A 26870-nucleotide genomic window follows, 5' to 3' on the forward strand; every position below is an offset into this window, starting at 1 on the left:
TTCAGATACTGATACCTCAGTGCGCCTGAGCAACCCTTATGAGCCGTAAGCATCTAGGATCACCCAGGGTTATTGGATGTACAATAGGAGAGCCATCATTTTGCTAAGTCATTATCTGCTGCTGGACATCTTTTACAAAAACCAAACTAGACCCAAGTCTAATAGATACGTTCTAAGACAATGAAAAAGCTGCAAGTTGTTGCTAATGCCTAATGCACAAGTATGCTAGGTTTCCACCAAAGTCCTCAATATACCTGAACACGTGCAATATCCGAATCCTTCACTTTTAGTTTTGGAATCTACTTTGAAGTCTCATCCTCTTTTTTTTTTTTTTTTTTTGTTAAAGATACAAACCTACCTACGTATAGACGTACATGTATATGTAAAATAGAGACCACAGATAAGCAAACCCGGCTTTTGTTACCACGAAGATTGCCAAGAATTTAGAGATGTATTTGTCAAGATTCCTGTCAATTCATGCCCTTTGGGTTACAGTGTCCTCAGTGATGCAGCCCTACCCTTTGGTGTGGGGACATTATGATGTGTGTAAGACTCAGATTTACACAGAAGAAGGGAAAGTTTGGGATTATATGGCCTGTCAGCCGGAATCCACAGACATGACAAAATATCTGAAAGTGAAACTGGATCCTCCGGACATTACCTGTGGAGACCCTCCTGAGACGTTCTGCGCAATGGTGAGACAACCTTTTTGAATAGACTATTTCATGTTAAGTGTGGGCATGTTGTATATGCACACAAATGTGTTAAGTGTAAAGACTCAACTCAGGTAATAAGCTGAATCTGCAAGTGGCAGATCTGTGCTAAACAGGCTACCTTCATTCTCAGTGGAGGCCTGCACCACCTGGAATTACAGTTTGCACAGTGTGATTGATGCACTGGAACTTACCTTCCTGCAAACCAAAGGTTTCACTGAGACAAGTGTACTGAATATAAATTATAAAAAAAAAAAGTCCACTGAAGTTTAAATTTCAGATTGGAGATTGGGAATATGATTAGGCTATATGTGATATCATAAGAATAAAACCCATTGGTAAACCAACTTTAAAAACACAAAGGTTTCTATACATACATATTTAAATTAAGGCTAGTCCCATGTTCCATAGTTCAAGGCTAGAGTAGATGTCCTGGTTTTCCTCATCAGGAAACTGCTATGGTTTGGAAATCCTTGGTTAGGAGACCAGTGAGAAGGAAAGCAGAAGAGGAGACAGGGGCTAAAGCCTCATGAGAAGCTTTTCCAGAAGAGTCTTTTTTGTCAACTTATGCAGCCTCTTGTTTACAAGGGTTGTGGTTTTCCATAGAAAAGTTTGGAATATGGAAAACATGTTTATTGAAAAAGTAATGATATGGAGCATACAAATTCAAATACTCTCCTTTTGATAAGCAAAGCTAGATAATTTGTTGTTTTCATAGTATATATATAAGTCTTTTTCTGAGTGGAAAGGTAAATGGGATGTGAAAAGGTAATATAGGAGTGACAAATTGAATTTTCACTAGAGATGTTGCTGAAAATATACCCATAAGGTATTCGTAAAGAGTTTGGTGATTGAAATGATGTAAATCAATGTGCTAAAGAATTCAGACAGTGTGTTCGTTTGGTTTATGTTGTTGTTGTCTTTTATTATAGGTGGTCTTTATTTGATACAGGAACTGTTGTGGTCCCATTTTTCACCATGTAACAGATGTAATCTTATGGCAGATTTTAATAGTATCCTTACCTGACTTTATTATCTTGAACTTGGCCTGGCATTTTCCGGGTAGTAAAACTATTAATCAAAGTAGCACCTGTTCACAGTCCCTAGTGAGTTCAATTAGCATAAGATCATCTTAGACCTAGCACTGTAGAAGAGGTTTTGTAATAGGAAACAGTTCTGAGCACTAAACAGTGCTTTCACCTAAAAGCTAAGGGCTTGCCATTTTTCAGAAGTGCCTTTGGGGACTGGTTTGAATTATAGTCTAAACCTGATTTTGTGGAGAGTGAGAAAAAGAGCTTGGCTATTAGGTGTCACTATGACTAAAGTGCTCTGAAAGACTAAATATTTCAAAGAGAGGACCGTCTCTCTGGGTAGCAGGTATGTGCTTTGCAAAGAAGTTGCCTTTTAGAAACCAGAGACTTCCAGAAGAAGAGTTTATTCAAACACGTTAGGAAAACTATAATAAATCTGTAAAAGAGCAGGGACATTTTTTGGCTTTATATAAGGTTTTTAATAATCTCTCATAAAAGGTCAAATTTAAGATCTCATTGCAAATCTGGGGTGAAATTGCTGTTCAGGTGACAGGTTTGGCCCAGAACTCCTTAGCAGAGGATGAGTTCTGGGCCAAATCTTCGTATTATTAAGAACACTCTAACTCTATATATTGGTTTGCATGCACTTGTAGCAATATGCCTCTTCTGGAATTGTTTAATAATTTACAGATCTAAGTAAAATAGCAAAGATCCTTTTTCACAGTGCTGTTTGTACTTGCATAGGCCCTGTATGATGTGTTCAACATGTGATTTGAACGTGCAGCTTCCCTGGTGTCAGCCTCTGGCAAGAGAACGCTTGCTCAGCACTGCTTCTGTCCGTCATGTTGAAGGGTTTACTTGGGGTCTTTAGCATGCCTCTTTCTCCCATCCTGAGTGGGAAAGGGTGCATTATAGAACTTCTCATGCCTAACTTTTACAGTGACATGGTCTAAGGTCCTTAAACAAGCCAATTCCTACCAGTTTACTGGCTAAGTGATGTTAGAGACCAAAAGAGAAAAAAGTGAAAACGATATCCCTCAGCTTTCTCAAGTGCAGTAATATGTGTACTTTACATGTTTATGTGAAACTCCACAGGACTGTGTTTTAAAAGGCTACATCTTACTGTGATACAGATATTCAGAAGTCTTGGTGGGTTTAAGTTTGTCATTGGACAGAATTGTTTTCCATGGGAGAGTGTGAGGTTTGTGAGATGTTACCTATCAATGCTTAATTTGGACTCCTTAATATACATTTGATTGGCATAACAGGTTTAATAATCTATACTTTAAATACATAGTTTGAGACTATTTGTATGCATATTATATACCAAGTCAAAGATAGTGACCTAATATAGCAGCATTTCCTCTCTGCAGTTTTGTATTTTCCATAAAACTCTTTAGTGTAAGGTTTCCTGACACAAGGCTGTAAAGGATGCTGTCATATCAGACCTGTTTAGGTGCTCCTTAGCCCAAGGTCTAATGGGAATCCATCAAGTCATTTGTGTTATGACTTTCACATTCTCCCCTCCTTGACACACGCATCCATACCTGCTCCTGCAGAGTCGTTATGGCCTATTACATCAGGGCAGCTGCCACATAAGCACAATCACTGCTTAGCCCTGATATGCAAATGTTTGCTGCAAAATGGTTTCAGTAATCACCTGCTCAGCTAGTGACACCCTTATTAGCTGTGACTACAGCAGTTCTGAGCACCGAGGGGACATTTGGTCAGAGAAATACCCTATAATTCCCATAGCCAATTTATCTTATATAAAGTTGAAGTTCATCGGCAATGCACTGAGAGTTTGTATTGCTGCTTTTTGCATTGCCTCCGTCATTATATGCCAGTGACCATCCATGAATGCTACATTTACTTTAGAGTGAAATTTTAGGGAAAAAGGACCACATGATTCCATTTAACAGCAGATCTCTGTTTATTAACCTGGATAGCCTACTTAATAACTCTTTAATATCTAGTGATTTTAAATTTTTGTATAGTAATAGTACCAGCATTTTAAATATTAGTTTTATGGGAGGTTCTGCCATTTCTACTTATGATAGTGAAATAGGGGAATAGAAATAGATATAGATATACACATATACATATATATGCATGAATTTTGTATATTGAGGCCATACATTTTCTTTTTAGTTTAATCTGATATATTCCTTGTAAGTTGTCAGTGGCTAAAAGAACTCTGTTTTTGTTAAGGGGGAAGAATCTGAAGGGTAGAAGAGGGTTAAGCATTTTTTTTTAGGCTGACATAACATGTTAGTATAGATCATGTCCTTCCTTCAGCCACGTAAAAGCTTCAGGTAGCACAGCTTTGTCAGAAAACACAGACCATCTAGTGACTAGAATTTGTTTCAATTTGCATAAAGAGCAAATAGGATGATCTGAACCTGTGTGTAAAGCTGAAGTGACAACACAAAGTTATGACTTGTTCTTTGTGTTTAGACAAACTTAGCTGTCATATCTCCACGCAACACCCCAGTGGCTTAAAAATGGCAAAATTATCTGCAATTATCTCCAGCTTGCAGCTCATTTTCTGGATAAGTTAAACAAAAAGCTTTCAAAAGAAGCCTACAGACAGAAGAAGTCATGGGCGTTTGTACAATTTATGGCACAGAAGTGCTGATGTCGGTAGAAATGTGAGCCCTGGAGTGCACCTATGGATTTCAGAGCCAATCAAATCTAAATTAGGAAACAAGGATTATTAAAAAGTCTTCTGTGCATGTAATTTTGCCATAATATTCTGAGGTGGACATTAAATGCTTCCCGTGGAGACCTTTGGCATAATTAATGCAGCACGCCTTTAATTACATGTAGACTCATATTACTAAAAAATGGAGAAAATAAAGCACTCTGAGGTGTAGTTAACAATACCCTAGTTATGTTTACTGAAATAATTAAAAGAAAGGGTATAATTTTTCTAAATAAAATGTCAGAATTTGAAATGAAAATGGATTTTCTTTAGGAAATGTACTAATGTGTGCCTGTGCTCTTGATAGGCATTTATTCAAGCACCATAGCAGGTCTATTAATGATCATTCCATATTGTGCTGTTTCCAGATAGACTCCTATTAAGAAAAACATTTTTAATTACTGTAAGCATTGTGGATAGAGCATATTTCATTATGTTCAAATGGAATTTACAAAAGTTGTACAAAGCCTTCATGTTTTATAATTTTAAAGGAACCCAGTGGGATGAATGAGTGGTGACGCATAGTCTCAGGGCTATCTATAACTTACATTTCTGATTTGGCATCGGCTCAGGTTGTGATCTGGTGGCTATCAGGTGGCTTTTGAGAAGTTAATTTGATAAATTTAGTTACGTTTTCAATGTCAAGGCATTAATATCAATTTTCCAAAAACTGGAAATGACATTGATTTACATAATAATCAAATAATCCTGCACTCTGTTCACGTGAAACATAATTTAATAAATGAATGAAGTTTTAATAACGGTGACATCTTTCATTTGAATTGATTTATCCCTTAATTATGCCAGAATAGAATTTTTAAAAATCTTCAGTTCCTTCATTATTAACACTTCATTGTCATTTAGTTCATTATTTAGACTTACTTCTTAGAAAAGTTTAATTTATGTTTGCAGTGAATTAAGTTCCACAGAGATCAATCTTTCTCATATGTCGCTATATCAAGTATTCCCTTGTTAAGGAGCCAACAGTAGCTCCTTATTATCTATTGCACCAAGTCTAAAGAACTCTACCTGGTTTTTAAATCTGAGTGTTTACAACCTTATTTCCCATTACTTCCCATCAGGACCCAATGGCATTTCCAAGGGATTTAAGACTAGCAGTCTCATTGGAAGGGGACCACTGGATTTGGATTGAGGCTGCATTGGCATAGCATGCATGATTTATGCAGGAGGCCTTGAGAGGGAGCTGATAAATATTATGGTGGGGCTAACCAAACCTAAAACCACCTCATGTCATTCATTGTTCCCAGACAGTGTTCTCTATGTGCACGGGTACCTTTGTCTCTGTTGAGCTAATGCACAAATATTACTATAGACTACTGTATGCAGTGTGAAGTGAACAGAACATATAGCACGTGCAAAACCTGGTGGTGGTGGTGAGAATCAAAGTCAAATAACATATGGTCCCTGCCCGCAAAGGAAGTGAAAAAGAGTCCTAAGCAAAATTAATACGAAGTGGTGTGTAGACAGAGGATGGGGACGAGGATGTAGAGGTAAGACCAGCACTCATAGTTTAAAGGTGAAACATTATTTTGCTGCCTATTAAAGAGCCACTTGGAAAATATTGTCTGGTAGCCAAGTGCCTGATGTTAAACTGTGTCTGAAGAAGACAAGAAAAAAGACTAGGTGCAGCAGATGGACCCACAGCATTTAAATGACAGCCTGGTGGCCTGGTTAATGGTAGATTGACACCTTATATCTGGCAAGATGGAAGAGGAGCAAAGATTCATAGAACCTGATGAGTTAGACCTGTATATATATGTATTTCTCAACTTAGGAGATGCTGAAGTATGCTGCATAAGATAAGCATGGCTCATATACCTGGCGCTCCAACTTTACACAAAGATTAGGAGGAGCATTTAACTGAATGCACAAATACAAGATTTTAAAGGTGAAACATGAGACTTCAACATAATTACTGCCTTGTAGTGGACCAATTTGAATTACCTCCTTCAGTTCCCCAAGAGGTAGCCTTGTCTGCTCTAGAGGAATATCACTTGAAAATATGAGAACTAGTGTCCTAAAAAACCCATAGTCTCTCTGGATTGTTTTGGGGTCTCTCAGGCATATTCTGTAAACTTTTGGTGGTGGTGGTGGGGTTTGTTCTGCTTAGCTCTGGAACTGTGCGTGGGTCTTAGTCTGGCATCTTGATCCTTTGACGTTAATGACTAGTGTCATCGCACAAGAAGTCCCTTGTCTCATGTTTTTCTCTACCAGGAGAAGCAGAAGACATTCCTCTTGCCTGGAATAGTCTCCACTTATCCCAATTCCACCCATCCTTCAAGGTCTGTGTCAAGTTAGTTTCTCTGTATACTTCCTGCCAATTTCAGCTCTTATCATTCTCTTGACCTTTTAACTATGTGATTAAAATATATGCCTATCTATCTACTCTACTATACTGTACCATTTAGCACTTCATTACATCTTATTGATTTATGTACCCACATACACATATGTTTCATGTGTTTACCTTATCCTGACTCTTGGTCTGGATCACTACCCTTTAAGTGAGATAATATGTGAGACAGCCTCCTGTACTCTCTGATGCAGAGTAGGAGCTCAACAGAAACTATGTATTATATTGCTTTTCTACCTTACAGCATTTATCATATTCTAGGCAACAAATAAATAATAACATGTTTTTAACTGATTAATTGATCAGTTGATTGAATATAGTATTTGATTTTCTGGAATGTTTTCTATTTCTCGAGGACTTTTATCATGTATCTGGTTTTTCCCTCTGTAAATTAAGAGACAACTAGAAAAATTTAGCTAATCCATTTGGGCAGCTTATAATGATGTTCTCAAACGAGAGGTGGGAGAGAAAAATCTACTCTGAGTTTCAACACTGAAAGTATGTATGAAGGATTCTTTTTTCCATTTCTAATTGAATCTTTTAAAAAATATTTTTCCAAGTAAAAAATTTGGAAAAGATGAAAAACCTAACACTCAACATTGAAATCATTTTGTCATATTTCTTAAAAGTCTCTCTCCCTAAATATTTGGCTGGCCAAAAAGTTTGTTCTTTTTGGCCAACCCAATATAATATACATTTTGTTTTACAAAATTGGAATCATAGAATCATCAGATATAATTTTTCATCTTTTTTCATTTACTACTATAGCTTTATCATTTACTTAGATCATTTATATGTGCTTAGAGAATATGATTTGATAGCTATAAATATCCTATTATATGGATATATAATATTTTATTTAATTATGCTCCTACCTTGATTACTTGATGTTATTTTCATTTCATTTTTTTTCTATTGGTTATAATGCTTTGATGAACATGTATCAGTATAGTTTTCTTTGTTAAACCTACCCTTCTTCTCCCATATTCCAAACCTCCCATATTAAATGCACATGTTTTTAGGATGGTGAGCTCATCATATTGACTTTAGTTGAGGCTAAAGGGTTGGGCTGTATTCTTTTGCTCTCAAGGGTGGAATCCTACTGAATGGAAGGGGCATTCTCTGTGTGAATCTTGGGGAAAGAGGTGTTGGGCTTAAACCAAGATGTAGGACTTAAGCAGGCCCCCTCTCAGTGGGCCTTGTTCTCTTTTGTCTGGACTTGGGAGAGCTTCTGGAGGTAGAAGGAAGACAGCTTCTGCCACATGGTAGAGAGCAAAGTCAGGAGACCTCTTTGGGAGCAACAAGCTGAAGATGAGCAAATTACACCTTGTAGACTATACCTGTGGCTTTAAAACTTGCTTTAAGTTGATCCACAGTGAGAAATACATTTTATATTGGAACACAGTAAACACACACTTATCCACACACACACAACAAAAATAAAAGCTTTGCAGAACAGTCCTTACCCTTTTATATGTGCTATGCCCTCTGATATTTTTTTTCCTTTATATTCCTTTTTCTTCTTTAACAAATAATTGAAAATTACATATTGATGGTTGTGTACAAATTATAAGGAGCATTGTTTTTGAACCTTGCATAAATGGAAAAATAGTGTACACATTATTATATAGCTTCTTTCTTTTAAATTTAACATTATATTTTTGAGATATACTGCTTTGTAGTATTCTACCCTATGGATATTTCTTTAATCAATCTTCTATTTATAGACATTTAGGTTGTTTGGTTTTTATACTTTAAGGCTCTTAACTGGTGTTAAACTGTCCATCAGAAAGATAGTTTATCTATACTTCCTCTAGTGTTTTATGAAATGCCCTAGTAGCTAGATCCTCATCAATACTGGGCATTATATTCTTTTTTAAAAAATTGATTGATTGATTGATTGATTGCCGCATTGGGTCCTTGTTGCTGCGCACCGGCTTTCTCTAGTTGCGGCGAGCTGGAGCTACTCTTAGTTGCGGTGCGCGGGCTTCTCACTGCAGTGGCTTCTCTTGTTGTGGAGCATGGGCTCTAGGCGCGCGGGCTTCAGTAGTTGCGGCTCACGGGCTCTAGAGCGCAGGCTCAGTAGTTGTGGCACACGGGCTTAGTTGCTCCTTGGCATGTGGGATCTTCCCAAACCAGGGCTCGAACCCTTGTCCCCTGCATTGGCAGGCAGATTCTTAACCTCTGTGCCACCAGGGAAGCCCATGGACATTATATTCTTAAATTTTCTGCTGATATAAGGCCTTAGCAGATAAATTACATAGTTTACCAAAAAGGATATTGATGAAATTATCCTTATTCCCACCACCTTTTCTGCTAAGATAATAATTTTTAAAATTTGGCATTGATATACAAACATATTGGAAGGGGAAAATGACATTTCATTTTTAAAGATGTATTTATCTGCTTACTGGAAAAATTGAGTTTTTAAATATGTTTCTTGGCCATTTAAATTTTCTTATTCCTAACTGTAGTAGTTTTACTCCTTTGTACTTTTTGCCCCTTTTTTAACTTTTCTATTGAAGCCAACAGTTAAGTTAAAAGATATATATTTGGGCCTTTTAAACAGACACCATTGTTTGTCAGTTGATCAAGTTCAAAAATGAGTATCCTTTCTTCCAGAGGAATAGGTCTTGTTTCAGAGACTTTTCCACACCCTTCATTTTGTGGAAATTTTACGTAATCTTGCACTGGGTTTTGGTGGCATGGGGGCTGTCATCTCAGGGCTAGGAAATATTCATCTGAGTGCCCCCTCAAGTCTTTTGTTTCTAATATAAAAACTTTGAGAAGTTGTCATTTACCCTCAGTAAAGCGTTCCTTTTCACTTAGAATCAGTCTTTTGGGAGAAGTTGCATACTGAAACATATTCCTTATATAAAGTGGCTGGTGTGAAATCTGCTTTGGTTTTAATTCACCAGACCAATGGGCAGACTAGCTTTTCATGTGCCATTTTTAGATTTCAGAATTTCCTTGCTTACAAAAGGGGGAAAGGATGAAAGTTGTTTCACACAGCATCATACTGGAAAAGAACTTACTGAGATTGGCAGGTTGTAAGTTTCTTCTCATCTTTCTGGGAATAGATAGATTCTCATAGTATCAGTTCCATGAAAATTAAAGACGCGAGCTGAGGAAGAAACCAAAATTGGTTTTCAATTTTTGACCTACTTTGGAACTGACTTCTAAAATATTAAATGACGGATTGAGCTGGATGCTGTTTTAGCACAAAGAAATAGCCCTTTTTCATTGTTCATGTCTGAACAATGCTTTTGCACCATTACATATAACTTTTTGTTTGTTTTCTGTTGCTCTCTTTCCTTCTTGGAAATGATAAAATGAAGATATCAAATACACTTCCAAGCAACCCTCTCTCAAGGGAGAGGAGAATCCAATATATGTGGTCAGTACAAATTGCAGAAGAGGATGTGTGCATGACAAAGAAAATGAGCTGGTGGCCACTCTGAGGTTGGTTGTGATGCCTGGACCATGCCACATGGATTTTGAATTCAAAATTTAGAAAAACTAATCTTACATGTGGTGTTAGGAAGCATTGTCACTAACGTGTCTACTGTCTGGCTCAGGATAATGTTGTATTTAGCCATCACCAGGGTCACTTTAACAGTGCCTAGCACAGTGTAAAGCACATAATATTGCTTAATGCACACTTGTTGAATTGAACTTGTGGAATATTTCTACAAATAATGTCATTTATTGAGAACTTTCCTGGTGTCATGCACTGTACTAAACACTTGGCCTTTGTTAGTTCATGTAAACCTCAATCTTATCATTATCTTTATTTAATGGGTGAAGTAATTAAAGCAGTAGGTTAAGTAACTTTTCCAACTAAGTAGCGGGAATAGGATAAATCCAGGCAATCTGACATACATGTCCTACTTTTACACTATACTATAAATTACCCTCTAATTTTATTTGTAGTCTCTGGAATAAAACCATCACAAAAACCTTTTTAAAATCACATTTATTATTTGGATTTTGAGCTACAATACTATGATTTTGTTATCTAAAAAGCCTTTTATCTAAGATAACCTCAGAAAATTGGATTCTCTAAACAGAGTGTATGGAATGTTGGAAATGCATGTTATGTGATGAGTGTCTTCATTCGGGGATAAGAGAACCAATCAACTGTGTTTGTTTCCATTCCTGCTTTCATTTCCATTAACGTGTTCATGTAAATGGAAGTAAGCTGTTAAAAATCATAGAGAGCGGAGTACATATTGTATTCACCATCTAAAACCAGAATAATAAGTCAGCAACTGTTGGCTAGTTAACAAAATCATATTCTTGTGGGTGAAGTGTTGAGAAAAGTAGTTAGCGTGATACTTTTGATTTTTTTTTTTTTTTTACACTATCAATAACAACTGTTATCATATAGCCAACTGCCTCCATGCTGTCTCTACTTGGATGTCTAGTAGGCATTTTAAACTTCACATGTTTATTATAGAACTCTTGATTTCTTCTTCCCAAATCTATTCTGACTCTGGTCTTTCCCATATCTATAAATGGCAGCTTATATTTATCTAGTTGCTCAAGATGAAAAATCTAGGAATCCTCCTTAACTCCTTTATGTCTCTCAACACACATATCAACCAATTCTGTTAGCTAAACCTTCAAAATATATCCCAAATCAGACCACTTTTCATCATCTCCACTGCTAACTACCAGCTATATCTCTAGGTTGCACTCCTGCAGTATCTCCTAACTGGTCTCCCTGCTTCTCACATTTGCCCTATTATCAAATTCACATATGTTTTATAATATTATAATATAAAATTTTATAATGTGTGAATATTATAATGTAAATATATTATATATATAGACAGTGTAATTATATTATGTAAATATACATACATAAAATTTTAAAAATCTGTCAGATCTTTTCCTTGTTTAATTTCCTCTCATATTTTTGTGTCCCACTGAGAATTAAATCTAAACCATTACCACTGCCTGAAAGCTCCTGTGTAATTTGGTCCCTGAATACCTCTCTGATCTCTGCTCGGATCACTCCCACCTTGCTCAGTCCTCTCTACCTGCCTTCTTGATGTTCTTCATTAAACTTAGTTTACTCTTGCCTTGTTTGGACCCATGTTCTCAATATCTTCCCAGAGCTCATTACTGCCTTTTGTTAGGTCTCTGCTTAAAAACTTTTCTCATCTGACCACCTTATCTAAAATCACATCTCCTCCACACCCTTTATCCATTTATCCTGAGCCTGCTTAGTTTTTCTTCACTGAATTTATTATGGAGTGATGTTCAAACTAATTAACAACTGGGGCAGCACCAACACTGACCAATCAGAAGAGATGTCAATGGTTACACTTTACTGGGTACCTTCTGACTGAATATCAGTTTTAACTGCCTGATATTTATTACGTTATATACTACTCCTTTATTTATATCTCTTTTCTCCTCCCCAATACAAGCACCAAAGAGCAAGAACGTTGTCTTGTACCTGCCTATAGTAGGGGTCAATAAATATTTGTTGAATGAATAAATGAAGTGCTAATGAAGTTAATTTGATCATAATATTCATATCAAAGATTATAGCTGTAATACATACATGGTCTTTGGGATATATAGGCTGCTTTGGAGGTCCTTGATCTTGAGGGTATTACAAAAATTTTTTTCAGTTTTTTAAAAAATATTTAAAGTACATAAACAATATAACAAATACATGTACCACTACCACTTAAAATTAACGGTGGTAGCATATTGTTTTTGTTAAGCTTTATAAAAAAGAAACATTACTGACTAAGTTGAAATCATCTTTGTCTCCATGGCCTGACCCATTTCTTGCCTCCCTCTCCCAGAGGGAACCAGTATCATAAATTTGCTATGTTTCCTTCTAGTCTACCTTTTAATATTTTTTATACCAAGCTTGTATGTTCATAAACAATATATCGTTTTGATTTGGGACTTTTTAAATGTTACCATCCTGAAGAATCTATTCTGTAACTTGCTTTTTTATTCAACAGTATTTTTGTAAATTATCCATTTGATCTGTATGATCTTGTTCATCCATATAAAAAATATATATTCCATTGTATTAATACATTCTTCATTAGTGGTAATTTAGGAAGTTCTTTTTTTTTAGTTTTCTATAATTACAAGCCACTCAACAGTAAAAAATTTTTGTACCCATATCTTGATGCATATGAACAAGAGTTTTGTTTTTCCCAAGATATACACCCAGTAGCCAATCTGTTGGTTTATAAAGTATGGCATTTTCATCAAATATAGTTGCACCCTTTACATTCCTACCAACAGTTTATAAGGATTCTCCTCTCTAAGTTTTGTTTTGTCTTGTTTACTGGTATGCTTCCTCTTATTGTGTATTGAAAAAAGTTTAAGAAATCATGTTTCTCTTATCGCCTTAGATGTCAGGACACTCACAGTTCGATTTAATGATCTATTGTCGCCACCATAATTCACTCAGGATTTTTAATAGAACTCTGTGTACCATGACTCTTAATCTCTCATCTTTTAAAAAATTATTTAATGGTAAATCAGTTGGATATTGTATGAGCATCACTAATAAATATTCATAATTATGGATCAATAGGAAGAAACAAAATTTATAGAAATAAATATTGAGCCAAACTATAAGCTAACTTCTTTGACTAGATTTTTATACAGAAGGCAACAAATTTTAAGAGTGGCATCTTCCACCTAAATTGAAACGTATACTCTGATCTGTACAACTTATACAAAAATCACAGTTTAAAAAATGATTTTTAATATTTAGCTGTATGTAATTTTTTCCCCCCAAATCACTGTCTTCATTACTGGACTGTAACAATAGCCTTATAGTGCTTTTAAACTGGAAGTCTCCTTGCTTACTTTGCAGATGATATATAAATATTGCCTCATCCATCACCGGAATGGCTTGTTTCCTAGATGAAAAACTGAGGGTGATGTGTAACAGTAATAAATTTGGACAACACGGGAAGGGTTCCATTTCCAATTAAAACCACAGCCAGGAAGTTTCCATTTAGGCTGACAGTGTAGGTAGATCAGTACACATTTTGTTCATTTGTTTGTTTGTTTGTTGCAAATTGGGATTGTTTTAGGAGTAACAACAGTAAAGGAGTAGCTTCATACTACTAAGAAAAGGCCAGTTGCCCTTTCTAGATAGGAGGTTTCCAGGATCATTGGGTCTTGGGAATTTTTTAATTACTTAAAATTAATTAATTAGTTAATTAATTTTTGTTGAAGTGTAGTTGATGTACAATATTTTGTTAGTTTCAGGTGCAGGGGTCTTGGACATTTAGAACCAGGTATTCCGAAGTGGAGTTCTGTAACTTCGGAAAGTGCATGCCGTTAGAGATATTTTATTTGGATTCAAACAGTTCTCAAGGTTCAAGTTCTAACTTAATCAAGTAATTTCACTTCTTTGTTCAAGTTCCAACTTAATCAAGTTATTTCACTTCTTTGTTCTGAGCAACAGTAGGATAAAGATGTACTTAACACAGCTCCCATCACATAGGAAGCGCTCAATAAATGTTAATCATCTTTATCATTGTGATTATCATTTCCATTGGTTAAAAAGTTGAAGTCATTCTGATTCTCATTTCCTGCTTTGAGAGCATCTTCTGAATATTTTCCCTTTAGTTTTCCTTTTTGTGAATTGCCTGGCTTTTCCTAATGTTACTAATGGCATCTAATAACTAACTGTGAGGTTCTGGCTCCAAGCCAGGTATTTAAAGTCAAAATAATTTCACAACTGTAGTTTTGAAGTAAATGAAATGTATTCTGAATAACACAGTATTAAAATAATTATTCATGGATGCAGTGGCATTTACACTGAGATTATAATGGATCAATGTTTTAACAACTGCACTAGACATGCCTAGCAGCAGCTTAGTAACTCCTTATAAAAACAAAAAAATGTTAAAATAAATAACTGTGAGAAGATAAATAAAACTTATTTTATTAATAAAATATTGGAATGGGCTCAATGTGTTGGCTGTCATGGAGGCCTAGAAGTGAAAGAGAGAAATTTTAGTATGGGAAATGGAAATGCCAGGTCCTAAATCAACTTTTCTGACTGCTGTATCATCATGTTATCCCCTTCCTCAAAAGCATCCAGTGTATCTCCATCACAGTCCTGATCAACAAGACAAAACATTGTTCATTGCAGCATTATTTATAGTAGCCAAGATGGAATCTGTCTTTGTTATCACAAGACTAGAAATCTAACCCCTAACCCCTTTTCCTCATTGAAACTATTTTTAAAGGCAATTCGACAACAAGATTTCTTAGACATGCAACTGCCCAGTTATACTAGGTAGTTATCCTTACCAATACATTTTAACACTTCATCTTGTAATTATTGGTTACTTGTCTCCCTCCACACTGGATTGGAAGCTCCTTGAAGACAGGGAGGGAAGGAACCTTGTTCTCCCTTATATCCCCAGCAATTAGTTTAATGCCTGATACACAGTGGGCCCTTAATATATAGCGGTGGAATGAAGAGTCCTAGCAGTCTGCTTTCCTACATCTCTGCTCTCTCCACTTTTACTTTTTTGTTACTGTCCCTCAATTATCTTTTCTGCCACTTCAATTCTTGTTTTCACTGTCTTTGCCATTATTTATGGTATCTAAGTAACCTCCTGCATAATCTGGCAGAAGGTGACCCTCGGGGATATCTTGTGGGAGTATTTAGTTCTTTAACATAGTGGTGTTCTTTCCAGTTAGTTAGTTCAATACTCTGAGTGTTAATGGAATTCCTTGCTCTGCAGTGCCCTGTGTGGGGCATAATGGGAGATAACAATGATAGGCTAGCTTTTGCCTTTAAGCAGCCTTACAAAGTAAACAACTATTTACAAAGAAGAAGAAAATAAATGCTATGCTAGAGCTATATATAAAGAGCTATGGGAACACAGACGGATAGCTTCATAAAGGAGATGAGATGGTCTTTGAGCTGAGCTTTGAGGGAAGAGTAAACTGGTCTGATATGGAAAAAGAAAGAGAAGGACATTCCAGCTTAAGGAAACAAGCAAAGCCTTGTCTTTAGCTTTCCTTTTAAACTAATTTCCTTTTGTGGCTCTGTCTCAACAGTAATAAATGTTATGATTGTGCCATCCATGAATAAATCTGTTCAGCTGTCCTTATGTTTCCCAATACATGATACTGTAATGTTTTTTATACTTGGCATAATCTCCTACTCTCTAGTCTATCAATCATTAAACACAATCATGTAGGTAAAGGTACTTTATAAAAGACAAAGTATAAAATAGGGGAAAGTGCTATACAAAGGTGCTGTAGTTCTTATTACATATTTATTTGCAAGCTCAGTGGTCACAAATCTTAGGTACTTAACAGAGCATATAGGGATTCAATTCAGTACATATTTATTGAAGCCTAACCAAGTAATTTTGAACAGAAAGATCACAATGAACATAGAATTTAAATACAAGCAACTTAACCTGGCTTATGTCCATAGCTTAGATACTCAGAGTGTCTTCCATAATCCTAGCCCAAACCTCAGTTTCCTTCTCCCAAAATACTGATTTGAGACTATATGACATTTTCACTGGCACACTGGATTATTGGTTTTACCATTGATTTCCATTAAAAAATGTTTATAAAACTGCTTGAATGCCCTTTTATTTTATTTGCTCTTCAGTGTTCCAGAACAGATCTTCATAACTCCATGAGCCTGCCTACTGCCATCCTTAGAGTGGCATGAATTTATGCATGATCACCAAGAAGAACTTTATTCTAAAGAGTCTATCCGTAAATGGCAGAACATCAATATTGCATTTTCCCACTTTACTAAATAGGTAGGATGTATAGTATAAATTATATATAATTAATTATGATCAATGTTAAAATTCCTAAGGAGTCTAAAGTTCAAATCCCAACTTTATTATACTAATAATTCATATTTGTATAAAAATAACTTAAAAATAGTTTCATACATCTTGAGTCATGTTAGTAATAATGTATAGGTGAAAAACCCCATTTTACAAATGGAGAAGCTGAGATTTTAAAAAGGTTGAATGACTTGCTCTCAGTCATAATAATAAGTGGTAGATGTTGGATTATCACACGTTTATAAGGCTTCTTCTTTCTTTATTTTCTTTAATGGAAATCCACAATCATCATAGAAAATCATAGATTAGGTTCTCATTTCCACTTTAGAGTAATGTCAAGGAATAAAGGACCTCAGCACTAGATTGTATTATAATATAAATAATTTCAGGAAGCTCTACATTCATGTTTATAAGTGGTTATTGATCTATGAAATAAGACACTACATCCAGGATAGTATTTTTCTGATTATGCAAATCCTGGTTTTTTTTTATTATTATTATGGACAGTTTAAAATCTCTCTCTCTGTAGAAAGTTGCAATATCTTTACTTTAACTTGACATGTGATTCTGTCTATACCGGTTCATGAGCATCTCTGCTCCTTTAAGGAAAATACAAGTGGAACGACTTTGAGGTAATGTTTACCAAGGTCAACAAAATAAGCCCAGTAGTAAATCTGTTTTAAAATAATCCTCTTTTGAATTGCATCCTGGAGGAACATAAGAACAAGCACATTGTGTACTTTTTTTCATATCTGTAGCAGTTTCTTTGATCTCTCTCCTATTTGGCTCAATCCTCCAAAGTTGGGACAGGTCTGTCAGTCTCTTGACCATGGAGGGGCAACTCATAGAAACCACCTAGCAACAAAATCTCCAGAAATACCTTGAAATCACTGGCTATTGTGTGTGTGTGTGTGCACGTGTGTGATCTCATGACATTCTAAAAAAATTGATCAAATTGGTCACTAATTTCATATGTGCACCATATTCTTGACAGACTGAAATTTCCCAAAGCCATCACAAAGTCCTCCTTATGCAGGCTAGCCTTCTTTTCCAACCAAACCTGTACCCACAGATTTGGGTGCATATAGTGAAAATAAAACTATCCATTTCAAACAGTTTAATCTACACATGTATTATTTGAGTCTGTAGTCTGTGTATCAAACTGGTCTCTTGAGTATATAGATTTTATAAAGAGTGGTGAGAGTATTTTGGAGCTTTGTGATACACAGTGCGCATGTCCTTTTGATAATGAAAGTCTATGAGGTGTGCATTTCTATAAGATCTTGGCCACCTGGGAGAAGCAAGCTTGTACTTGAGCAGGGATTCAAGGATGTTTAGATGGAGACTTACTAGTTCTGATAGGAGTAGCCCTTGGCCAAGCTCCGAGTTAGCAACATTCCATTTACTGCCTACTCCTCGCCTGGTCCTTATAGCTCTCCTTGCGGGTAGCATCCTCTCAGTGCATCAGGAGGGAGTAGGGGACCTCTAATGGCAAAGGCCTTAGTAGAAATAATTTATGCTGTTACTCCTTCTAGAAATGTCTGCATTATTAATAGGATCTCACAAAGAAGTGAATGGCTATCTTACAATGCAGTTTGAAATGGTGAGGTATCTATTTTAGGGCAAGGAGTACCTTCTGCTTTTTCTTCTCTCTAATACAACAGCCAGGACACCTTGCACCAGCCTGCTGTATCAGAGTTCAACCAGAGAAGCAGAACTTGTAGGAGATACGTATTAAGAAATTCATTGCAGCAAGGAATTGGCTTATGCAATTATTGGCCTAGGCAAGTTCAAAATCATAAGGCAGTCTGTCAGGAAGGGCGTGCAAGAACTCTCAGGCATGTTCTGAAGCTGATGTCCAGAGACAGAATTTCTTCTTCAGGGAAACCTTGGCTTTGCTCTTAAGGCCTTTCAACTGATTGAATCTGCGCCACCCAGATTATCTAGGATAATCTCTCTTACTTAAAGTCAACTCATTATGGACTTTAATTACATCTATAAAATACCTTCACAGCAACTCCTAGATTAGTGTTTGAATAGTTGGTGGCCATTGCCTAGTGAGTTGACACATCATCACATTGGCTCTTTAGAAATACTAAGAAAACCATTTTCAGAGTATTTAGCTATTTAGGTTTCTTACATAAATATATACTTTAAGACCTAAAGGAAGTGAAATTGAAAGGATATTAGAACCTAAGGAAGATAAATAAATTATTTCTTAACCATAATTCAAAAAGAGTCATGTACCACAATGTTCACTGCAGCACTATTTACGATAGCCAGGACATGGAAGCAACCTAAGTGTCCATCGACAGAAGAATGGATAAAGAAGATGTGGCACATATATACAATGGAATATTACTCAGCCATAAAAAGAAACGAAATTGAGTTATTTGTAGTGAGGTGGGTGGACCTAGAGTCTGTCATACATAGTGAAGTAAGTCAGAAAGAGAAAAACAAATACGGTATGCTAACACATATATATGGAATCTAAGAAAAAAAAATGTTCTGAAGAACCTAGGGGCAAGACAGGAATAAAGATGCAGATGTAGAGAATGGACTTGAGGACACGGGGAGGGGGAAGGGTAAGCTGGGACGAAGTAAGAGAGTGGTATGGACATATATACACTACGAAATGTAAAATAGATAGCTAGTGGGAAGCAGCCGCATAGCACAGGGAGATCAGCTCCGTGCTTTGTGACCACCTAGAGGGGTGGGATGGGGTGGGGGGGAGATGCAAGAGGGAGGAGATATGGGGATATATGTATATGTATGGCTGATTCACTTTGTTATAAAGCAGAAACTAACACACCATTGTAGAGCAATTATACTCCAATAAAAATATTTTAAAAAATTATTTTTTTCTTGGGCCATGTCTATGTCATGCTTCAAAATTCTAATGTGTGACAAATTTCGGTACCCAGGCAATATTTGTTTATCCTTATGATCATCTTGTGGATGATGATTTAATAGGATAATTATAATTAGCAGTCGTAATGAATGACAAATCAACTAATTATAAGCAAAAATTATTGTTACTGCTGATACTGGTAAAAAAGCAATTATTTAAATGGCAGGTATAGTATCATTAAGGTTAATAACCAGATACAAAACTAAACGTAATTATTGATGCTGATCATCAAAACAAGTTGGAAATGAATTAACTGGATATATCATTTGGTATCATTTATGTTTTATTTTAAAAGCAGCTATTATAGGTCAGGTTTAGAAAACACATTATAATTGATCAAGTTACCATTGCTGACTCCCAAATCAAATTTAGGTAATGATTTTTCACATTAGAGGGTATATTTAGGCTCACAATTCTCTTTCCTCTTCTTGGAACTCTTCAGTAAGAATAGGATATTAATAATGGAGCCATTATTACTTGTAGCACCATACAAATATTTAGTGTCCCAACCCATAATTTAATAAGACAAAATTTAATAGTGTTGAAATCTAGCCCTTAGTTTGTGATAAAATGAGATTGACTGGTCTTATTTTCTCAGTTCCAAACCAGATACCTTTTTCAGCATGACATTTTCTGTATTTCAAATCAATAGCACCCTCTGTGCTCTCTTTAATATTTAAAAATATTAATGGCTGAGTTATTGATGTTTAAAAATGCTCAGTAAAATTTTAAAGTTTTTTTTTTCATTTTTTAATTGTGTATATGTTTAGCTATAAGACTTCCTAATTTTCTCTATGCATTCTGTACCAGTTCTGAGTTTTGGACTTAGGTTCTGTCCATCTTCCAGCAAACAGCTTTTCTCCTCTCCTTGGCCTTTTACCCTCTTCTCAAAGCCATTGGCAGAAGGCACTGAAAGGAGATTGAAGACTTGAGATTAAGATTTTTCCTCCCTCCAGGTGTCTGGCTGACTCAAAGACACTGGGTTTGTTTTGGTCTCAGCAGCTTGCACTGGTCTGCCTCTGTGTGTCCCAGCATTGGCTCAGAGGCTTCCTGGCTGTCTTGTGCCAAGCCCCCATGGGGCTCTGTGACTACTGTTATCCTAGCATAAGTCACTAAACACCTGCTGCATTTACCATTCTAAATTCCATTTCCCCATGCCTCATAAACATAACTGCCCATCTACCCTCTGAAAACGCACAGCATTATTTATTTGCTTTAGTTGCTGTGTGCTATTCAGATAACCCTGACTATAAGACAAGCATCTTGCTCCTTGCTTGTTTAATCCTCAGACAACAGTATGAGGTAGGTATTACTGTCCTTGTTTTACACTTGAGCACACTGAGACTCAGAGATGTCAAATAACTTTGCCTATCATGACAAAGCTAATGAAGGACTGAGGTGGGATCCATCCCTAATTCCAAAACCTGTACTCTGCCAAGGGAAATTTTGGAGACCCTATAATAATATATTAACAACTATCTTCTATTGAGCACCTACTATGGGTCAGGCACTGTTGTAAGAACTTTTAAATCTGTTAACTCACAACAGCTCTAATAATTAGCTACTGTTATGGCCCCTTTTTTCAAATGAGGAAGGTGGGGCACAGAAAAGTTATATAATTACCCAAAGTCACACAACTAGCAAAAATCTTGGCAGTCTGGTTTTAGATTCCTGATATTTAACCTGTATGCCGTAATGTATGAAGTCAGAACTCCAGAATCCAAGACTTGAAATCGTCTTAACTATGCTGTCACTAGGAAAGAAAAGTGAACACTCTTTGGTTAAGGCGTTCTTGGAATGTACAATATTGGCTGTGCTTTTAGAAGTTGTCTTGAAAGGAAATGGAATTTTTGTGGAATCAAACTGATTAAGGGTTTGTCTTAAATTGTAAACTGCTTGTCCCATGTCCTTGCACTAGGGACTCTCATAAATGTAAATTCACTAATTTATACTTGAAAAATACAAACACCTAGCATTTTAAAAAGCGATGGGTACTTGGTTGGATGTTTATAGCGTGTGAAAATAATTTTTCTAGGCAAACTCTATGGTAGAGAATTTGGTAGTATCCTTCTGCAATCTGTGTGCTGTGAACTTGACTCTTGAGAACTGCTGCCTTTTTAGAGAAATCACCTCATTCTGAACAGAGGACTTTTCTGTTTCCAGATTGGTATGAGATTGGTACAGGAAAGCTCCATAATAAATTAACTGGTCCCCAAAGAACATCATAATGGCTCTGTAGTAGGAACTGAAATTATACTTTACTTCCAAGCCATTATGTGATATTTGTCAAAGAATCAAGCAGCAGTGCTTCAAAGACTTATTGAGATATACCCAGCCTGGATGAATTTTTTTCAGTGCACCTTAAAACCTCTTCCTAATTCTCTATTCTAGAAGTCTCTTTCATTTTCTGCTTTATTCCTTTTCCCCTTTATGCTCTTGTTTTTATTTCTAGGGTTGGATACAGTCTAGTCTATGGTACAGAAAGACTTGTGATCCTTTAGAAATACCAATTTCAAAGCCCTGGTTGAAAGGGATTGGTGTTCCTATTTTTCAGTAATAGATAAATTGAGTAAGCTGGTACATTTTTTTGCTTGGGGCAAGGAGGCCGAGAAGTGAGCCAAAGCTTCTTTGACAACAAAATATGATCCACAACACTTAGCTTTGCCCAGAAAATTATATACTAAACCTAGCACCCTTCAATAATGCCCCAGCACACCTGATACTGAAGGTTTTACAGCTCTCTGGATCTTAAGGAAGATCATACCCATCTAATGAAAGCAGTGTGAGGTGTTGAAGAAGTTCATATTTAGAGCAGTGAAAAACAGTGAGAAAAAAAATTGTAACCCTTTATTCTTGTCCACCATTCTGAGAGAGGTAAGCAAATCTTAAACCTCAAAAGATTTCATGTAGAAAAGGCTTCAGTGCCACATTGAATGTTTATTCCCAGTTAGTCCTGGAAGAAAGATTTGAGTTTTAGAGTTCCATTTCTGTAGATAATTTAAGTCCCATTCTAATTCCTTCAGAATTTTCTGATCTTGATTAATCAATGCATTATACTAGTCAATACTACAATTGGAAGAGGAAAATTGAGTCCTGTTCAGGATTAATGTGGCATAAAAAGTAATATGTACTATATCCCACTGCAGAAAGATATGTCAGGATTGTTTGTATTTAATATTGAGATTTTAGTCTTTTGAACAAACAGAAACTATAATTTTAGTCAAATCACCAAAACAGTACTTGAGTAGTATCTGGGTTTGAATCATCTATATTTAATAATGGCATTTATTATTTCATGCCACATTTTATTTCTGTTCTTCACAATAACCCTATGAGGTATCAATCATTATCCCCAATGTATAGATGATAAAAAAGAATCAAAGGAGTTCAGTAATTTGTCCAGGGACACAATGCTGGTATCTGAGCTGAATTTCCACTTGGAATCTAGCATTTTTGGCTGGGTGCTTGTCCATTAGTTTACTGTGCTAAACTATGCATGTCTTCTTGCTATTTTTTTTTAATTCTTTGCTTTCTTGTCCCTCTCCTTCTTCTCTGACCATTTTTAGAAGGCTTTTAGTTCTCCTGTAGAAGCTATAAGTCTATTTTTATTAATAAAGCTTTCCCTAACCATCTCCCACCCTCCCTGAAAGTCTGATTTTTATGACCTCCCAAAGTGCTCCAGTAACATCCTGTTTATGCCTGTGATAGCATTTACTACACTGTACTATGATCTCCTGTTTGTGCAGTTCATCTAATAGAGCAAGGATCTCATTCTCTATCTACATTATAACTTCCTGGGGTGTTTTTAAGAAATGCCCATGTTTGGGACCTACCTTTGAAGATGAAGTTCACAGATTTTTTTAAAGTGCCCAGGTAATTTTGATTCAAGTGCAGAATTGAGAACTAAATATTAACCTATAAATTCTTCAAGGGCGAGGATAATTCAACCATATTCCCAAAATTTAGTACCATCCCTGTTACATAACAGATACTTAATAAATAGTGGTTGGCTGAATGAGTGAATGAATGAATGAATGAAATTTAAAATGCTGACTTACTATGATTTTTGCAACATAAATATTTATTTGATTAATATATGGTTGATGAATGTATGAGTGCCAGACTATCTTTAAGTATTTAAGAGCAATTATAATACTAGCTTCAAATTCAGGTAGTGCTTTCTGATTTTCAGAAGTAAGCTGTAATTGCCTAGCAAACCTCAACACACTGGCTCTTCTAGGATGCTTCCTAAGAACTCCAAATTCAAGAAAAAGCAGTTTACTGGGATGAATGAAGTGCAACAATAGTGCAATCAGAATGTGAGGTTTCTTTGCAAGTCTCTCCTGGGATTTGAAGGACCTTTACCTACTGGTGTGTTATATGCTGCTCAACTTCTATGTCAGGAAGCAAGAGGCATTTTAGAATTCAACAACCTGCAGAGGCATCCTGGCATCAGCACACAGCAGACTACTGCCTTGGGCAACTTAATAGGAGAAATTGATTCTTACCCTAGGTAGCCATCAGGATATTACTAGATTTCTTAGAGCAATAAGAACGTTAAGTGGGGTTTCCAGGACTGTAATATATCCTTCAGGTCTCATTTCAATGGCAATCAATGCTCATAATCCTTCTTCCAAAACACTGGAAAACATGCTGGTATAATTAATGTCACTGAGGTACTGTTTTTCCCTTTGCTTTCTGTTTTTTTTTTTCCCCCCTAAGAAAGTTAGGCAGGTGATAAGACAGATGTCTTCTATGAAAAGCTATTACATAAGTTGAAACAAAAGGCTAGTCTCTAATAATTGCGGGGTGTTGGGGGACAATGAGTAAATTTGCTTGAATGAGATCAATCATAGAAATTCTTTAGGGCACCATATTTCAACTTGGCATGCAAATTCCAAACTCATTTACCCTATGCATGGTGAGAACCACAAGTATTTCTAAGGCCAGTTTTGTAAAGATTCATAAATTTGTCAGTTGGTTATGTCTCTGCATGCGATCATAAGTAATTTTAGTGTTGACAAGTACAGATTCTTGCTGGGGGGTGTTTGAAATTAAATTCAGCAATCCAGGACAAATCAATAGCTACTTATTGAGGGCCCACTGTTTTCAAGGCTGGGCACTTAGAGGGGAAGGAAGTTGAGTAAGACAAGTTTCCTACCCTCAAGGAACTTTCTGTTGGGTAGGAAAAGTGTAGCTTTTGATCGTAAAATAAAGTCTTGTTGCAAAGAAACTAATGGTTTATAGAGAAACACAATGGTAGGGGAGCTTGATTTATCAAAAGTTAAGTGGTTGCCCATTCCCTGTGGATGCCCTTTTTTTCCCTACATAACTGCTATCAACAACTCTTGATACGGGAGGTATTGGAAAAAAATACGATGCATACATTATTTCTTTCTGAAATCGAAGGAAAAATCACTATGCATTTCCATAGACATGAAAAGCATACTTTTACCCTAAGTATCTGAATCCAAGATTCTTTGAAGAAAGAATTTCACTCAATTAGCCCTTATAAATAACACAGCTGTATGGATCCTCAACTAAGGAATGCAAAGATTGCCTGTACTTAAGGTGGTTATGATTTAACGACTTAACAATTTTTCGACTTTACAGTGGTGCAAAAGCAATACGTACTCAGTAGAAACCGTACTTCAGATTTTGAATTTTTATCTTTTCCCAGCTCGTGATGTGAGGTAGGATACTCTCTCATGATGCTGGGCAGAGGCAGCAAGCTGCAGCTCCCGGTCAGCCACGGGGTCACAAGGGTAAACAACCAATACACTATAACCCCCCGGTATCCACACAGCCATTCTGCGTTTCACATTCTGTACAGTATTCAATAAATTACATGACATATTCAACACTTGATTATAAAATAGGCTTTGCGTTAGATAATTTTGCCCAAGTGTAGGCTAATGTTAAGTGCTCCGAGCACATTTAAGGTAGGCTAGGCTAAGCTCTGGTGTTCGGTAGGTTAGGTGTGTTAAATGCATTTTCAACTTATGACATTTTCAACTTACAATGGATTTATCAGGACATAACCTCATTGTAAATTGAGGAAGATCCATACTCATTTGATGAGCAAAGTACAAATCTTAACATCATCATTATGTGCATTAGCTGACAGGAATGAACTATATATGCTCTTATTGTAAGGCTTAAGGATCTTATCTGAATTGAGGTGTATTGAAAATTTGCAGGTTAAATACAATGCTGCATTCACTAAAATGGATAAACAGAAAATACTTTTTTCACAATCTGTATTTGCAAAGGTTTCTGATTTTCATTTACCACATCCAGGTTACCGAAAATGCTGCCATTTCCTCCTAACTGGTTCTTTCATTCAGTCCTTATTGCCATTTGCCTTGTTTGGTGCCTTTTTACCTCTCATTTGAACAAATGTACATAGTCTAAGGCAGAGTTTCTCAGCCTCAGCACAAGTGACGTTTTGGGCCAGGTAGTTCCTTATTGTCGGTGGCTATTCTGTACATTATAGGATGTTGAGCGGCACGCCTGGCCTCTACTTACTAGATGCCAGTAGCACACACCTCCAGTTGTGACAAACAAAAGTATCTCCAGACATTGCCGGATGTCCCTGGGGGCAAAGTTGCCCCAGTTGAGAACCTCTTGTGTAAGGCAGTTTCTTAAGTTTTCTTCCACAGTCTCTCCTCTATTCATGATAGCTGCCATTTTAATGGTTCTAAGCCTTGCTTTTATTATGTCACTCCCATGCCCCCAAACTTCCAATGACTTTTTACCCTCATATTCAGACCTTTTTATCACCCTTATCCCTGTCTTTTTGTTTCATTTTTAACAAAGTACTAGTGTACATGTTAACAAATTAAAGAGCACAGAAGAGTGATGAAAAGCAAGTCTCCTGCTCTACTTCTCCCTACAGTCTCTGGTTTACTTCTAGCAGTTTTCTCCAAAACGCTAGATATAGTTATACTTCTGTTTATTTGACTTAGCAATTTTAGGCAACATCTGTTGGCTTTCTGTTTTAAAGTTGGGGTTGTAGCTCAGTTATGTAATTTGCCATTTTCCCTCCCTTCTTTCCATTTTTTGACATTGAGGTGATCATTTGTAATCATATATGGTATCCTTTAAAAAATAATATATTATTGGTCAGTCAACTCTCAGTCAACTCTTAGAACCGCAATGTACCCTCTGAAGCTGGGTGGGACTAGAGACACTGTTGATAATATCTTTCAACCCTTCCACATAGTAAGATGAGACCTTCATTGCTTTTGCTTTTTCTTCCCCTCTTCCACTTTCTGTCAGCTATACTTTTATTTACATTACCA

General features: G+C 36.3%; 1 protein-coding gene across 6 annotated transcripts in view; it reads left to right on the forward strand.

The window, feature by feature from the left end:
- The first annotated feature begins 434 nt into the window (after nt 1–434).
- NTNG1 (netrin G1) overlaps nt 435–26870 on the forward strand; it is a 325003-nt gene continuing 298567 nt past the window's right edge. For 5 of the 6 annotated variants that reach the window (XM_059900655.1, XM_059900638.1, XM_059900665.1 and 2 more), the window contains exon 1: nt 450–695. In XM_059900655.1, the coding sequence (XP_059756638.1) occupies nt 450–695 (246 nt within the window). Of the gene's footprint in view, nt 696–26870 lie in introns of all 6 variants that reach the window. The other variant, XM_059900684.1, reaches the window with a different exon arrangement.

This window comes from Balaenoptera ricei, chromosome 1, assembly GCF_028023285.1.
Source record: "Balaenoptera ricei isolate mBalRic1 chromosome 1, mBalRic1.hap2, whole genome shotgun sequence".
Taxonomy (NCBI): Eukaryota; Metazoa; Chordata; class Mammalia; order Artiodactyla; family Balaenopteridae; genus Balaenoptera; species Balaenoptera ricei.